Genomic DNA, 17853 nt, shown 5'->3' with positions numbered 1-17853 from the left:
CAACCCTCCTGGTGCGTTAAGGAGAGACTTCCCACCGAACGCAGCCTACTACGGCAGAGCATGAGGCCATCGCGCCTTGCCGGAGTCGGTAACGTTCGCCTGGCGCAGATTAGGGCCCGCAACGTCCCAGTGGTCAACTTTTGGTTCGTGTTCGGCTTGCGGGAAGCTCCGCAGGGGCGGAGGGGGACGAAACTCACCTGCGGAGGAGCGGCCGTTTCTCGCCCCGCCAACGCACTTCTCTTTTTCTCCCTCGGCCCGTATTTGCCTGCGCCTTTCCGCTTTGGGTTCTTTTTTCGAATGGCCAGCGCTTGCCTCGCGGCCGGATTTGTGTCAACTAATCGGCACAAGCTGTTGTGCGTGTCCGCATTGGCTGTGGCCGCGCCTTTCTTGGCTAATTATTAGATCTGCGGTCGTTTGTTCGGAGCTGTCGGAGGTCGTCTTTATTGTAACCAAAAGTGGGCTGGATGCGGAAATAGGGCAGGAGACCATCGTTAGGGGGCCACAGCACGCGTTTGTCTGCTCAGGCGCAAAAAAAAAAGTGAGATTCTCAGGTATCGATATTGAGAAAATAATCGTTGCATCACTGTAAGGAAGTGGCTCAAAAGATGAGCGGAACGTAGGGATGATGTGCAACGCCCAATTTTTTGTTCCCCTCTACAGGCTCCTTCGTTTCAGAGTGAATAAAGGGAACGGGGAGAGTATTTCTCTTAGTGTATAGATATATCACTTTAGAATACGGTGTGTAACGTTCACTAGGCTCTTGGTGCAGCCTTAGGACCAATGTTTTTTTTTTGTTGTGCCCATTTTAAAAAGGTGTTCAAAACTGGGCTTCCAGGAATTTTAAAAACAAGCGACGAGCAGCATAAAAACCGTTTTTGAACAGAGGTAATACAACCGGGCATTCACAAAGAGGACAATTGCCATCATCACTCTCCCAATTAGCTCAAATTAATTAATAAACGTTTTATGCACTGCGTGTAGCGTGCATGTTTATATGGGAAAGTTACAGGTGGTCGTACTGGTAGACGGGTCCGTTAGGTGAGAGTTCACCCCTGTCCCGTGATATTCGCCTCCAAATGTCGTACCTTGTGGAGTTCGCTGACCGTTCTTCGAACGAAGACTGAGAAAGGCCGCGCCAGTGTCGGCGCCGCGTGCCGCATCAAAGGGAGCCGTCTGGTCCCTACTTCCTCCGTCTTGCAGCGGACGTCCTCGTTTACACCGCGCCGCCTCGGGCATAATCCGCCTTGAAAAAGCCTAACCAGATACAGCTGTCGACATGTGTGCGTCGTCAAGGGGTGACGAGACTTCGGCGATGCGGGAGAGATACAGCTGGGTGGGGACCGAGTGCTGGGTGACCAGGAAACGGATTATTCCCTTAACGACTGTGTTCTCTTTGTTGCTGTAAACAACCTGAGTCATCGCCTCGTCGGCACATGTTTCTAGCATCTGTGGTGCCGTGGGTGGCGTGGGGAACGGAAGTCGCATTTGTGTTGTTTGTGTGGTTATTTGAAGCCTCCTTCCCAAATGTTTTCATCAGAACTTTTTCCCCAATCTCTGATCAGTGGGCGGACCTTATTTTCCTTTCCCTAACCACTGATTGGCGAGATGGGTCGTTTGTTATCTTATTGGTTGCTGTCCCCGCTAAGGGCGGACGGAGACAGAGGGTTTAAAACCAAGCGCTCTGGGTTGAGCGGGGGCTGAATTCGTCTGATCCACGATTTAGTCATGTAAATAGTTTTCTCCTTGCTTTGTTTCTTCTCGTTTTTTCACCTATGTTGTAAATAAATAGTTAACCTTCTCCTTTCCTTGAGTAATGTGGATGTTTGCGAGTAGAACCACCGGGTCATCAAGAAACCCCGATTTCATCATCAAGTAGTTTCCTCTCATCGCCAGCGGAAGGAGAGACTCAACTTACCTGTTGCGCGTGATTACGCATTCGAGACGGTGGCGATATGCGTGAAACTTCTCCCTGGAGTGACGCAACTGCTGCGTACGGTGTTCATTCGATTGCGCTAGCCGAAAGTGAAAGGGAAAGAGTTTTCAGCTTCACCCGTCGATTTACGCTGTTGGAAGATGAAATATCATCTGCAACATTTTTTTAGAAATAACAGCGCGAAACACGGGTACAAAGGGTAGAAAACACAGGACAGCGCTTGTCCTCTGTTTTCTACCTTTTGTACCCGGATTTCGCGCTGTTATTTTTAAAAAGGTATCACCAACTCGCCCGCCTAGCTATCATCTGCAACAGTTGCGTCAAATGAAGAGGAGTTTTGCCTGACTGCGTAATAACGCGGATGGAGTAGCAAATATCGGTAAGCAGGCTTGCCACCGGAACTTTACGAAGTGGAATTCGACTGCCCCTAACTTACCAATATAAACATGCATGCTAACTGCAGTGACCAAAAAGTTTATGAATTGATTCCAGTTCATTAGCAGACTGATGACAACAATTACCCTCTCAGACTGTGTCCGCCTCGTCGCATAGCAGATGTAAAGAAAAACTTGTTTCGTATGGCACTCTTTCTAATTTGTTTCTAAAAAAAAATTCTGAACGCATTATTTTGAGGTCTCTCTGTTTTGTTCTCAGATGTGCAGTATCAGGTGCACAGGGGAGCGCGCGCTGGAGCGGTATGCTCGGACAATTAGCATGAAATTTTATCGTAGTTGCGGCTACTAGGCTTGTGCTTTTATTCATCATTCGTGCAGCCATGAGGATTACCTGCTAGAACCGCTACCAGCATTAAAATTTCGCATCTATTGCTTCGCCAGCCGCGGCTCGGGCGCTCTAGACAAGCGTGCTCACGTCTGTACTAGGAATGCGCACATACATGAATTAAAATTTCAATCAGTACTGCTCTCAGTAGGTCTTTCGAAGTCAGGGTGCGTTAAGCCCATAAACAGAGTGGCTGTTTTCAGTCGTTAACCTCATTCAAAATGTGTTCTTTTTAACCGGCGTTGGGATGAGTGATCCTACGAAATAATCGCATTTACAGTCAGGGACAAAAGTCTCTGCGCAGCGTGCTCCGTAGACGAAGCCGATGGCTCTCTTATTTGCAGCCGGATTGAGAGCACACTTGTGAAGGTGAAAGAGCACCATTTTGACTATCACCTCCACAGGTGTGGTCTCTATAGCCGGGGGCTAATAATAGAGCTATCGACTTCGTATACGGGGCATGCAGTCCAGAGACTTTTATACTTGACTGTACGTGCTTACCTGCATCGCTGGATTTTCGTAGCAGTGCAGTTGTCTGTATTGAGGAGATGTGCAGTTCTCCGAATGCATTTGTTTTTACTCGCACTACTCTTAATACGAGCGTTGATGAATTCTTCATTTCGAATCGCGTCTTATATCAAACCGTCTTTCGACGATCGGGAAGAGCTTATTAAGTAACCTTCGTTATGACGGTACAAGTTCTACAGTTGGGTCATTATGATGTTTCTTCCCGGTGCTTCAGCTGCCCAAAATTTAGGCTCTTAACTTTAATGAAATAAACGCAGAGCTCATTCGACCCGTTTCCGATACCTCTGTTGCTGTGTCTTTCATTGTCAGCGACGCTACACTTGTCTCATCATCATTAATGTCATGATTACTTCAAATGTCATGTACAGTTTCAGGCCTTCTTATTGGCATGATAATCTTACTTTCCAAATCATATTTCGTCTACCTTTCGTGCCGATTATGTTCATAGAAGTGGCTCCATATTGGGGTTGGTATGTCGGAACCTCTCCTTGTAATATCCTTGTGAAGCTGAAGCTTTAAAAAGCTTTAGTGAAGCCAGAACGTCAACAACCGGCCCTATTAATAAGGATCCTGACCTGGCAGCAATATTTTTTTGTGAGCGATCTCGAGATTGCTGCGCAAAAATTGGCTGTCTTCGTTATGCATGTACATCACAAATGAAACTACTCGGTGACGGTTCACGAAACCTCGCTTCAGCCCTTTTCAAAATATTGTTTGTACTGACAGTGTTTCATAAGGGTCACTGATGTGGTTGCCAAGAGTGCTGCTTCCTTACCTCCGAGTATTTCCTTCTTATACTGGAAGGGTTCTGGAAGGTACAGGCACTGACCTTGTGTGGCGCATTCAAGGGCAGAGCTCCACTCGATCATGCCTCATGTAGTTGGGCGGTGTCTGCTGCGAATGCTGGGTAGTTCTGGTACGGTTGCGCGCAAACATGTCGCTGCAGTTGACTCCTTCCAAGGACAGACTGTAGTTCACCTGGAATAGTTAAATGCTTTCAGTTTACTTAGTTATTTGCCTAAAGCCCTCTTCCTGCTCGGCTAGTGGCACGACGTCATGCTGCTTCTCTTATTTTTGGATGATGCGTTCATGAACGCGCTGTCCGTTTTTTTTTTTCGGGTGGTATTGCCTCTATGGACGAGGGTGGGCAGAGAAACACCGGAAAGAGCTGACAAGAGTAGTTCGGACAACTCTTGTTAGCTCCAGAAAGTTATACTCGCCGTTTTAGACGATTTTTTTTATCCATCACTCATTCCACCTTGTACTAATGCCTGTCGCCGTACCAGTACATGTTCTGAATCCGCTACTCTGAGAACCGGGAGGACAAACCTACTTGCCGCTTCTTCCACTGCCAATCTTGGCCCGGAACACTCCGAAATCCTGCCGAAGCCTGCATTTTGATGCGTCAGCTCAGTCTGCAAAGCCGTTGGACAATGGAGAGAGTAACAAAGAATAAACGGTGGCTACCACCCACTCCGCAATATCGGAACGTGGCGAAGATTTTTTTAAAGATTAAACTAAGTTTACATAGTCCATATGCTAAACTCTATTCGTTGAAAGAATAGTGGAAATGTGGATTGAGAAGTGACCATAACACGCCAGGTGACGAAACTGAAACACGGCAGGTTTCAGCGGCTACTTACAAGCGCAAGCATAAGCTACAGTACCTACCCTCTCAGTTGCTCAGACGTGTGAACATCCAGGTGTCTTCCCCCCCCCCCCCCACACACCTTTTCTTGTCCTTGCTGATCGCTGCCTATGCGTCGACATTTTTAGTCGTCGGCAGTGCGCGTGTGCGTCATTCTGCTGGCCATACTTCCCCCGCTCAACAACGCTCGCAGCGCAATTCCGGCGAGCGCCAGCAGTCCCCGTTGCGCAAGTAGGTTACGGGGGAGGCCGAGCGTGGGGCCGGGTGTCAGGACAGGTCCATCCTTGGCTGTGTCGCGCTGCCGGACGGATCGGTGGGCGACAAACGCGACGGGGGCGAAGGGCAGTGCGGAGAGGGAAGGCGCCACCGTTGATTCACCTGTGCGGCGGAGAGCGCGGCGAAGCCGAGACGGCAGGACTGCGTCGTCGGATCGTGGGCGGCACAGGGTTCTCCCGGACACGGCGCGTTCCTTCGAGCTCGTTTTGCGTGCCGTAGCGACCTTTTACTTTCGTCGGCCAAGTGGACGGCCGCCCAGCTGGGCAACGATCTCCTCTCGGCTTACCTTTGTGCGCGGCCTTTGGGGCGCTGGATTCGAAACCGGAATGAGCCCATTTCGAATCCCAGCGATGCGATGCCGAGGTGTATTCGCAGGGCTCTGCTATTCGGCTGGTTTTCATGAGGTCAATGGGTTGCCGTAAGGTGTTCCGAGGTACATAAGAGTAGCAGCGCTGCATTTTGTCTCCACGTATTTTGACTGACCGAGTTGAGTCAATCAAATCTGCGTTTCCCATTGGACCATCGTGTTCCGATTTTTCGCAGCCCTTTGGTGAAAATCATCCCTGCCATACTTCCATCCAGTTTCGTGGAAGTGTCAGTTGCTGCTTTGGCAGTAACACGGACACATGCAGAAGAGAAAAGCTGGAGAACGTCATGGTCTTTAATTAGAATAAACAGAGGCAGTTTCATATCTAAACTCATTGCTTTCTTTCTTGGAGACCGACACCCAGTGAAAAATATAGCCCGTGCAATTTCCCCAATATCATTTGAAGAAACGAGACGTTCCCTGTATTCTGCAGAAGGGTACGTTGCTGAGCTAGTCGGTACATGTTGCACAGGGGGAGGAACAGCGCTGTGTCTAATCCCTTCGTCCTGACTCAGCTGCGCGGTGCCTTCACCTTTGCAGCTTGTATTCTGGTCGCGCGCGTTTCACTTCACCCCCTAAGCTGTGGGACGGAATCACCGTAAGTAGTGCCGCTTAAAATACGAGTACTGCGCCCTTGGGAAGACACGAAGTTAAGAGGACTGGTGGGCAGGAGTCATCATAGCAGGTTTTATTGCGTAGTATTCGTAAAACCAAAGGCACCGAATTTTAAACAGCGTTATTTCTCGCATCACAGATTTGGTTTTGTCTTGGCTCTCTCTTTTCTTTTTTACTTTTACGTTGTCTCTCAAACTCCTGAGTTCCGTGCCGTGTTTATTGCGCCTACTCTTATGACGCCGCCTCGGTAGAAGCGTGGTACTCATACGGTCGCTATAACAGACGCGAAAGGGCACTGCAATGTCAAATCGATATGTTGATTGCACTGACAATCCATGCACGCGTTTGCTTTCCTTGCACGCTGAAATTCTGCTTTTTAACACATCTAGTTCCTCAGTTATTGACGACCTGGTTCCAATGCGAAGTGACACCTATGTTGTTGTTTTTTTCTTATATGTGTCGTACGGCCAGTGACGTGCAAATCAAGAGGGCGGAAAACGAGTTGCCTTTATAATCTCTGCTAACTTCAAGTTAGTCCTCTCAAGTTATGCCTGAGGCGGGCCTTCAAGACGTGTCCCAAAGGTTTTCTTAATTACAGAAGTCTCCCAGAAAGTTGTGAGTAACGTTGTAGGTCTTGTTATTGTTACGCTGAGTTGCCAGGCAAAAGCACGCTGCTTCGGCATTCCTGGTTCTCCAGCGCATCTAGGTGTTCCCCGCTGATTTTTCCTGGAACTTGTAGCCGCGTTACGTATAGGGATACTAGCTATAGCAAAGGAGACTTTCTATCAGAATAGGCAGATGACGGCGTGCAGACCCTGCGCATAGGCTTCCAGAGTGCAGTTGGCTTTGTCTTGGCATTATCTTTGATATGATTACCGCTCAAGATCATAAACGACCAAAATTTTTAAAAAGTGCTCTGTAAAGCATATATGCGCACGAATCTTGCGGCATCACATTTTCGTAGATGCCACCTTGTCCTTCCCCAGACGGCCAGCAATGTCCGACGGACGTCCGATTAAGGTCCGTACGTCCGAAGCCGAATCCGGACATCCGAAGGAAGAACGAAGCAGATCCGAAAGCGGACATCCGAATCTGGATGTCCAGTGGGCGTCCGGATATCCGAATCAGGATGTCCGGCGGGCATACGATGGGCGTCCTACTTAGGACCGATTTTGAAAACGGCCAGAACGGAAAAATCGCTTTTCCATTCGGCAGTAAACCGGTATATTTCTTGTCTGGTTGTTGTAGGAGGCGGGGAGGGCTGGAGAGCTGCCCACTGAGGACTCTTATTAGAAGCTCGAATTAGCTCCGCGACCTCTAGTCTTATTTCTTGTGTTTTGCGACACTGTTGGTGCTAAAAAACTTATCCATATTGCAGGCTGTAAGAGCAGCACAATTGTGTCTGCAATCTTTAGCACAGCTACTTGAACACAGACACCGCGCTAACTTCGCATTCGGCACGCGGTGGCCCGTAAACCTAAGCGAGCAACTTTTCAGCGAGAGTCCTCCTACAAAAAAAAAAAAAATCTCTGCGGAGCTCCGTTTGTGCATTGAATCCATCGCGTGGACGCAAACTTCCCGGCGGTCTAACTCGCTGTGAGGACGTTGCACTGAGAATACGAGTGGGTGCAGTGCTGCATCCTCTACTCACAGGCCCCTCCACTAACATGTCCTTTCTGCGCTACTCCAACCAAGGAGGCAGTGCTTAGCCATTTTTTGACACCTTGATCCGGTTTTAGTGCAACGCGCGCCACTGACTGCGCTGACACAGCTACCACCCAAACCGCCAGCCAGATGCATGCATGTGGACACATGCGCCGCACATGGAGCCTGAATTCGTGCCGAAAGGTTAATTTGCGCAATGAAAAAAGCTGTCCCCTCACCTCTTTCATTTCACTTCTTCAAACTGCCTGCTATCCTTTATTTCCGCTGCCCCAGCTCAGGTGCCGCCGCCACAGTAATGGCAGATGCCGGGGTTAGCAAAAATCTTTTAACTTCCATTTTTATTATTATTTTTAATAAACACTTACTACTACTACTACAATGAACAAAAAGCAAACCTCACAGAACGCCGACGATTGATTTTGATATAGTGCCCCAGTATCCTATAACACATTAATTTTGGTCCACCATGTCTGTTTATTGCTATATAAAAAAAATAGACTTGCATTGACTTGAATCCAGTATTGCTTTTAACAAAAAAAAAAGCCTTCTGTTGATTCCGAAGGTTAAAATACAATTTTAAACACTTTAGAAGCTACTAATGCACTTTATTCTCATGTTTGTTAATAATAATTGGTTTTTTGGGGAAAGGAAATGGCGCAGTATCTGTCTCATATATCGTTAGACACCTGAACCGCGCCGTAAGGGAAGGGATAAAGGAGGGAGTGAAAGAAGAAAGGAAGTAGAGGTGCCGTAGTGGAGGGCTCCGGAATAATTTCGACCACCTGGGGATCTTTAACGTGCACTGACATCGCACAGCACACGGGCGCCTTAGCGTTTTTCCTCCATAAAAACGCAGCCGCCGCGGTCGGGTTCGAACCCGGGAACTCCGGATCAGTAGTCGAGCGCCCTAACCACTGAGCCACCGCGGCGGGGCTTACGTTTATTCCTGATTGCAAAATAAAAGGCCGGCTTAAAAGCCAAAACCAGTCAAAGCCGATCGCGAGCCGCGCTGAAGTGGCTATGTGCTTGCGAGCTCGATTTGCCGGGTTTTTTTTTCGTCGTCAAGCGCTGTTCGCGGGCGGTGTTATTATTGAGATCGATGAATAAGTATCTCGTGCATCTGTAGGTAACATCTGTTTTCGGCAAAGAACATTCAACACGAAGAGAAAGGAGCAATTTTCTATTAAGCGACGTTGTGCCCTGAAGTTGGGCAGTGGAACACTTCTTGTGAGTGGTTACTGAAGGGAACCAAATACCTGATAATGCACCTTACGGCGGTCAAGTTGTACCGGTGATTGAAAAAAAGCTTGGAAGTTAGAAAAAGTTTCCCTGCGTCGCATCGTCGTCTTACGCCCGTACACCCAGCCTGCACGGCCCAGCTCGACTGGAATGTGCGAAACGCCGTGAAAGGTGAGCCCATTTGTCTGAAGCGCTCGAGCGATGCTCTACGAAGGAAAGAAAGCGAATTTTTAGAACAGGTACTGAATTTAAGAAACATTCGCGCTGAAGTACCGCCCGATAGGAATGCAACCCCGTGCAGGAACAAGCACTTCATCTTGCTGCGTAAAATTTTCCTTCATTCGCTCTGCATGCCACCGCTCGAGTGTTCTAGACAAACGTGCTCACCTCTGTATACGTGGGCAGATCACCGTGACTGTTTTCGCTGTGGTTTTGTAATTTGGCGTATATGTATATTGTGTGTCCTGTTTGTCGCTTAGGAAGCAGCCCTTTCGTGCAATAAATGATTTTTCGTTGGACCTATTGCTACTTATGTTTGTTCTTAATGTTAACAGTGGCCTACCGACTTCCTGCTGCAAAAAGCATGCAGAAACCGCTTGCATAACCTGGGTTCTCGGACCCTGCGACGGTCCGAGAAATGTCCGTACGTCCGCGTTCGGACGTCCGTCGGATGGACTACACGTTCCGCGGTCTTGCATCGGATGGTCCGAAGGACGTCCGGTGGTTGACTTTCGGTAAAAAAATTGTGTTCCGACGGACATCCGAAAGTCCGAAGCGGGATAACCGTCGGACTTCCGTCGGACGTCAATGGCGTGCAGCCCCTGCGCATAGGCTTCCAGAGTGCAGTTGGCTTTGTCTTTGCATTATCCTTGATATGATTACCGCTCAAGTAAGATCATAAACGACCAAAATTTAAAGAAAAAAGTGCTCTTTAAAGCATATATACGCACGAATCGTGCCGCATCACATTTTCTTAGACGCCACCTCGTCCTCCTTCAAGTGTTCTTGTTAAAGCTAGAGTAATCGAAAGCAATGTGGCCTCTGACAAGTTGAAGAGGTAGCTTGTGGAAGATGACCACGTTATATACGCACCAAGTAACACCCAGCGCCTTGTTGAGAATGACCTGTACCTTAGATGCAGTTTAATGAGTGCGTATTCTTTGCAAGCAACTGTCGTACACGGTTTCATGCCTTTTTCTGACTCCTTATTTTATCTTGGTCAAGTTGAGCTTGAAATGAGCTCAGCTGTGTTGTCATATTGTGCTGGATATCGTATTTAGTATACACTCCTGTAAGCTGTGTGTTCCTCTTAGTTGAACTTGCCTCATTGCTATCCATTTCACCTTCTTTTTACTGACCTCTGCCGGCACTTTGGCTCAGGCCGTATTGTAGTAACTTGTGTGTTGCGTGAAAAATAATCATTCGAAAAGTCACCCAGAAGTTTTCGCTCGTTAATGCGTTCCTTTGCACGTTTGTGAATACAATCCTCTGGAGGAATGATAAATTATATCTAAATCGCCGCAGGAACAATGTGGCACTTTTAATCTATCGCTTTGAGAAGCGCAGCCACTCTGCCGCTCATTTCTATATGATCGCTAGAAACGATTTCCACTTCCGCCAGAGCTCCGACTACTCTTCACCCGTTCATCAGTTGTTTCCACTCTATAAGCACAGGCAAAAGCGTCCGTGTCGTATCTCGATTTTCTGTTGGCCCTGCGACAACTAACGATTGCTTGCATCTCACAGCGTGCAACTGCAACGGTCGTTCCCGCAAGTGCTACTTCGACCAGGAGCTGTTCGAGCGCACCGGCCACGGCGGCCACTGCGTCAACTGCTCGGACAACACCGACGGCCCCAACTGCGAGCGCTGCCGCGAGAACTACTACCAGAACAGCGATGGACGCTGCATGCCCTGCAACTGCGACCCCGTCGGTAAGCGGCTTCCCACCATTCCATGCTGCAGCGTGATAACTTGAAACTATACGGCAGTGACGAGTGCGGTGTGTACGAACTGCTTGATTTGCACATTACGGCCATTAATTAAGGCCTCGTCTTAGATTACTGACACCCTTTGTAAACGGTAAAAGTGGTACGACTCCGATTCATTTATTCCCTACTCGTAATTCTTTGCTTGCCCTCCGTCGTTGGCTTGAACGCTGCCAAGCTGCCACAGTCGCCGCGTTCAGCCATATGGAACAGCATTATGGAGGAAAACTAGCCAAAAAAAATCTTTCCAGTGAAAAAGAACCGCTGTGTAGAACACCGACCCGCTCATATTTGAAACCTTTGTCACGAGGTACGGTGTTTATAAAGTTTATTGCGCTCTTTTCGCATTGAAACAAAAGCTTAGCTGGAGTTGATAGTTCTAGAAACTGCACATTCGCTGCTTCGATTGCCTTGATGTGACTGGCCGCGGCAATATCAGTCCTGGCCTGAACTAAACGCTGACATATATCTAGGCATCCTATCGCCGTATTTTTTTTTACTCTCCGAATTCTAAACACAAAAATATAAACCGAAGCTGGATGTTTGTAAACAATGCGGGCTCCACATGCAGGATTATTTTCCGCCTTTTCGTTATATTTTTAGACTGTACATTCTTTCCTCTCTCCTGACGCACAGGTTCCCGGATGCTTCAGTGCAACAGCAAGGGTCAGTGTCCTTGCAAGCCGGGAGTCGAAGGGCAGCGTTGTGACCGCTGCGCACCAAACTTCTACGACTTCTCAGAAGATGGCTGCAGGTAAGCGGTGCGGGCCGTTGGCGCATCGTGAAGCTGGATAAAAAAAAACGCGCTTTTCTTCTCCGATCGCAGAGCAGGTTTCAAGTGTCACCTCGTTTATTTGCTCCAGCTATGGATACGAAAGGCGCGTCACAAACCCCCTTTTCTTTTTTTCGCGACCAAGTGGCTTCTCGCAAACACTGCTTTTGCAACGAAAGTCGCACTGAAACAATTGTCGCTACATTTACTGTTTAGCTTTCTAATTCAAGTATACACACTGTTAAAAAAGGATAAGGGTCACTGCACTGATACTTTTTCTTTTCTTTTACATGGCCACAACTTCAACAATTTCTTGTGCATATTCTCGCAAAGGAAGGCAGTGCTGCGGAGTACTATTTATTTCAGTAAAAATAATTACAGACGCGGAAAAAAAGTACGCTGTGTATTTCGGACCGTACTTGCCTTGGAAGTTGCTTGTAAAGTGCACAAGGGCAACAAAATAAAATGATTATAGCAATGACCGCCTTTTTTGCTTCTTGAATTTGGTTCCAAGCAACCAAACCTTGTTGCCAGCGAGACTTGCTACAGGCGCTACGCAATGTTGTCGCTCGTGTTTTTGTTCCATCAAAAATGAAAGCAAAACTACGAGCGGCAACGAAGAATTATTTTATTCACATGATAACTGCCTTATGGAGCGCATTTTGGTTGATGGGCTTTCATTGGCGGCATAAACAGAGCGAAAAACTGACAATAACAGAGGGGGATGATGCCTGAAGTCCTGTAACGTCGTCCGCTTGTCGTGTGCTGCTTTTTTGTGCTGTTTATGTTCCCAGTTAGTGATTATAGCTTTTCAACTAAAAAAAAAGAATATGATGTAATAGAAAGTAAAAGTGATAGATGGGGGATGCAAGCTTTCCCTCTGATTTCTTGGATGAATGTTTTCAGTGGCGCTGCTTGTATGCTTTCTTGATACCGTTTTTATTTTGCGTGTGTTTGTATGTGTGTACATATGTATATGTGTATATGTGTAATCCTGTAACACAGTGCAGTGCTGTGTCTTGTATACAAGGTGTACAGCTCTCGTGTGCTTGCGAGGAACATCTCTGACCCCTTTACTGTCCTTGGGTTCATTCCTGCATCTTCGTCAGTCCTAAACGTTCATGGCAAGTAACCCGTACTTCGCACATGACTGCTGAAAAGAGAACGCTGTTATAGCCTTGCCTGTTGGCAGTGTTGAACCTGTAGTAGCGCTGCGGCGAGAACACAGCTCATATTCACCTGGGAGCACACGCCAAATCAGCAGGAAGCATATGTGGCCACCGGCGCTAGGCGAAACCTTCAGTTTTCGCCCTGTATTTGGAGCAGTTTGGAGGTGCCGTTCATTAGCGTCAGCCGCCTCCAGGATGTTTTCTAACGACAGAATCTCCTCAGTTGATGATAAAGCCTGAACTCGAATGAGAGAAAAAATGGCCATCTTGGTGGTTGGTGCTGATCGCCCTCTGCGCTGAAAAGTGAGGAATAGACCTCTTCCAGCTTTTCAGAGCAGGCTTCCAGGCGATCACATACGACATTTGGTTTCCACTCTCGAAGCTTTCCAAGTCTTGTCAGTTTGTGATCTTTGGTCGTGTTAGTTTCCGATACCTTTGCCCTCGCCGCCTAATGGCATCGAGCCTCGCTTTTTTTGAATAAATAATTTATTAATTTGTAGCGGTGTCTTATGACGACCACGGCCACGAGCCACGTGACGACGACGAAAGTAGCACGGTGGCGCGTGGCAGGATCCGCGTGCATGCGTTCAAGGTGATAGCCAGCCTGCCCGTGTTCGCGCAGAGTGTTGGTCGCATTTCCTCCCCTCGGGACTGTTGGCCACACTAGGGCAGTGAAACGGAACGTTCCAACCGTACATGACGCTTCAAGCTTCGTCAGTTTAAACTACAAGCATGGGCACCAAGCCTACTACACTGTACCGGCTTCCGGCGCCTCTGTGGCCTCTGCACCCGCGAGCTTGGACAGTCTGCGCTTGGAGGAGCTTCGGGCAGGCCCTTGTGACTCTGCAGCGGCGCCCGTTTGCAGGCTATGCGGCTGCAGCCAGGCTGGCAGTGTGGACAGCCCGCCTTCATGTAACCCGGAAACAGGCGTGTGCCGCTGCAAGACCAACGTGGAGGGCCGCCAGTGCGACCGCTGCAAACCCGGCTTCTTCAACCTGCAGCGCGACAACGAGTTCGGATGCACGCCCTGCTTCTGCTTTGGCCACTCGGCTGTGTGCCAGAGTGCGCCCGGGTACTCGCGCTACAGCTTCCTCAGCACCTTCGCACGGGGTAAGCATGCAGGAAGGAGCCGAACTCTCTGAACTCTTGCGGGATGCACCGTGATGTGTATGTTGTCTATCGCCGGCAATGCGCCCGCCTTCATGGTTTACTTCTATAGTCGGTAGCAGCTCCGGTTCGAAAACGGACACTAATGCTTTGAGCTCATGCTCAAAGCCTTTCTTGTATTGCTATTTTATGAGCCTAGGTTTTCAGGGAGAGGCCAGGGGTGTATGCCATTCTAGAGTTCATATGTGCGTGTTTCAGGCTTCACAGTTACTGGTGAATGCAATCGATACAGAAGTGCGTGAACGAAGTCAGTAAAGGAGGTCTCCAAAGAAATATGTCGGGAGAACCGCCTCTACAACAATTACGTAGAGAACAAAAATTTACAAACAATTTTGCCAAAAATACAGTGAAATACTAATAGAAGTTATTGGTTCTTGTACAAAGAGTAGCAAAACAAGGCAAAAGTAAAGAAAGATATTCAGCAACTAAGTTCAGCCCGGATATATTGAACCCGGATATTTCGAATGATTGGCTATATGGAACACACAAATTATCCCTCTGAAAATACTGTTTAAAATATAGAACAATCTCAAGTATATCGAACTCCAATTTCACCGGTCGTTCGATTAATCGAACTGTGGGCCTCCCCTCCTACAAGTGGCGCTCTTCCTAACAGCGCTCTTCATAACAGCGCTCTTCATAACAGCGCTCTTCAATCCCTTTTCTCGCGTGGAGACGGGTTGTCCGCGCATTCTTGGTCACCTGTTAGCAATGATTGGTCCATGAAGACGCGTGACGAGATGAACGTGCGGTGTGCTTAAGGGCGACCTTCGGTCTCTTGTACTCATTTTCCACACCACATCCCTGTCATGCGATGAAGCTGACCTAAATCACTGCAGCTTAGCGGCTGCCCATGCTTGGTGTGCTTCGCTGTCGAAGGCGTTGTGAAAAACAACTCTATTGTAATTTCAGTGAGCGATTGTTCCATTTATAGTGCACTGGTAAAAGATGATAGGCAGTTCCTTGTTCCAAGGCACCGACCGCTGTGGCTTCGATGCGAAGCAGGTAAGGCCTAACAACGCGAGGTAGTGAGTTCTGCTCTGCCAGCACGTCGGCGGCTTGCATGTCGCTGCAAGAAGAGCGTCACTAGCATGGATGCGATGTATTCTTGCTCCTCGATTGCAGATAAGCTTATCTGTTATTATATCGAATTGCAGATACATCGAACCATTTCGCAATCCTCTTCAGTTCAATATATCCGAGTTCAACTGTATAACGATGTAATACAGGTGCAGTACCATACGCCAAGCAATTACAATTGGAAGATAACCTTTAATTGCACATTAGAAAATCAGCTTCTGGCGAGCTCTGAAAGGAACAAAGACGGTCACATGAATTAATTAATGTAGGTAGCTCCATGTTGTGATTCTGGAAAAACTGGCGGTTTGCTTTCCATAATAGAGTTGGCCTTGGGCAAAAGTAGGTTACCCCGACTGGAGAACCTCACATTGTTGGCGCTAATGAAAAGTTGTTTATTGAAGCTACTATTTAGCAGGTCCGTGTTGCGATCCTAGTATATGAACGAAGCGAGTTTTCGTTGAAATGAGACAGCAATCGGTAAAACGTTAAGATTACGGTCTGCCTATGCACTGCATAGGTGTTCACTGAAAGATAAGGTCCGCTGCCTTCACTTTAACTGTCTAGCAAAAGTAATCGACACATCAATGGGGTAGCGTCAGGGGAAGCGTTGGTGGAAAGGGAGAGGAAAATGGAGAAAACGCTACTATTTCAGTGATAACACCGCGACTGTATCTAGTCGCTGAGATCTATGCCATAGCCCTTTCTGTATGGCGTGTCGTATTTCCCAATATTGGGTGCAGAAATGTTTGGCATCATATTTTTTTCAGCGAAGCTTTTAGCGGCTCACTTCTCACGTGAGCATTGGCGTAACACATCACGTGACCGTGACGTCTCGTGCAGCGAGGAATTCTCTTCATTTAATTGCAAAAGCATAAACAGCTGCACCTGTCAAGTGCAATAATGAGAAAGCATAATCGTGAGGGCATTTTTTCATATTTTAAAAAATTCGGGCTTATCTGGCCATGACTTGCGGGCAGGACTTGTATTCTATGTCATGGAAATGGGCTTGTTTTCGCAAATGATTGCATCGCAAATGTTACGGTAACCAATTTAGCTGTGTTGGATCGTTTTAAAATTTGGTTGGTATATGTCATATTATGATGTGAATTTGCATCATTTTCCTGTCAATGTAGGCCTTCGGGCACCTTCATTTACTTAAGTAGGGAAACCTTTATTCAGCGTCGACGCTCTCATTGTGAATGCAACAAAGCGTCGGAGCACTCTTTGCTAGAGTCGGGCAGTGTGCAATGTAGCCCTTCACGCCAAGAAGAGATCAAGCCTGTCTTGACATTCTGGGCTTTGCCTATGATAATCACCGTTAGAAGTTAAAACATCACACAGAATTCAGCCAAGTGTACAGTCAAAAAGAATACGAGCTCAGATAACTTAAGCATCAAGATCAAACGACTTTCCCGGCAGAGCTTTCGAAAAACGATTTCTGGATAGGTGCTGGTTTGATTACCTGAGTTGTTCTGTGTAGAAAAAAGAAAACTCGGTCAGCTAACCACACTTTTGGCAAGGTGGCTGGTTTCCTATCTTTTGCTCGGGGTCAAAAACAGCGGACACTCAGGTTTCACCCAAAAACTTAACAGTCCTAGTTGTAGCTGACCAGCTTGGACGCAGAGTAGCAGATTGCCCCTCTACTCTGGCTGTTTAGTCCTGGCTGTGGTGGCCACTGACGTGGAAGATGATGTGAAGGGGGCATAGATGACGACCTTAGCTGAACTACGTTTCGCAGATGTCGTCGCGAAGTGCAGGCACATCAAGATATCCTAAACCTCATTCATATTGTGCTAGCCGCCTTCGGTGGTGTCATGGTTTTTTTGTTGTTTTCATGATGGAATGTAGCTCCGAAATTTCCGTCCTATATTCGCTTATGCTACAGGTGGTGCTGGCTGTAATTTTCCAGGTCATTTTTTTTTCGCACGGTAACTATAAAAGGCACGTGACAGCACACTTGTACACTGCTTTTTTTTTTTTGCCTTGGCAGCTACAGACAAGCCACACATGAAAGCAGGTTTCATGGAGCGCTTTCCAAAGAGCAAGGGATCTAGTTGTTTATGTCCATAAAGCGTTCACATTTTTCCCGAGATCGGGTCTAGGGTGCCTGAAAGCAAAAGAAAAAAAAAGCTCTCGCTCCTGGCGGGCTCCATTACCATCTAGGGGTAACGTAAAACTCGTGCGGAGCGGATATACGACGCTATTCGTCAGTATACTCCTTACCGCTATACAGTGATGCTTTCCGCCAAGCAAGCCTCGTTGCTAACACCCAAGTGAAATTTTCAGTGCTCATTATCTTGCGTCAGGACCTTTGTGTCTCAACAGCGAGTGGTACCGAATTTTAAGTGCGAATTGAACCGCCTGAGTGCGCGCCCTGCTCTGCAGCAGACTTTCAGCTTCAACACCGTCAACAGTCAGCGTCTCTTTCCGACGCTAGGTGGACAGTTGTGTACACTGTGAAATCAGCGTGGTGGCTGACTAGTAGACTAGCTATTTCGGGCTGCAGAAAACCGGCCGGGATGAATGAATTCACAACGTCATTGTTTGAAGTTCAACCAGGCCACACGAGTCGTTTCAGCGAGTGTGACAACACTTAACTGCGTTTTACTGGAGTCTGTTTATAATATA

General features: G+C 47.6%; 1 protein-coding gene across 2 annotated transcripts in view; it reads left to right on the top strand.

Moving 5' to 3' along the window:
- Window positions 1–17853, top strand: part of LanB2 (laminin subunit gamma-1) — a 146450-nt gene that overhangs the window by 98392 nt on the left and 30205 nt on the right. For both annotated transcript variants that reach the window (XM_077650113.1, XM_077650112.1), the window contains exons 5-7: window positions 10798–10983; window positions 11674–11791; window positions 13844–14088. In XM_077650113.1, coding sequence (XP_077506239.1) covers window positions 10798–10983; window positions 11674–11791; window positions 13844–14088 — 549 coding nt within the window. The remainder of the gene's footprint in view (window positions 1–10797; window positions 10984–11673; window positions 11792–13843; window positions 14089–17853) is intronic.

The sequence above is a fragment of the Amblyomma americanum genome, chromosome 1 (assembly GCF_052857255.1).
Source record: "Amblyomma americanum isolate KBUSLIRL-KWMA chromosome 1, ASM5285725v1, whole genome shotgun sequence".
NCBI classification, from domain to species: Eukaryota; Metazoa; Arthropoda; class Arachnida; order Ixodida; family Ixodidae; genus Amblyomma; species Amblyomma americanum.
Note: the sequence above shows the minus strand (reverse complement) of the source record. Positions and strands in the feature narration are given on the sequence as shown.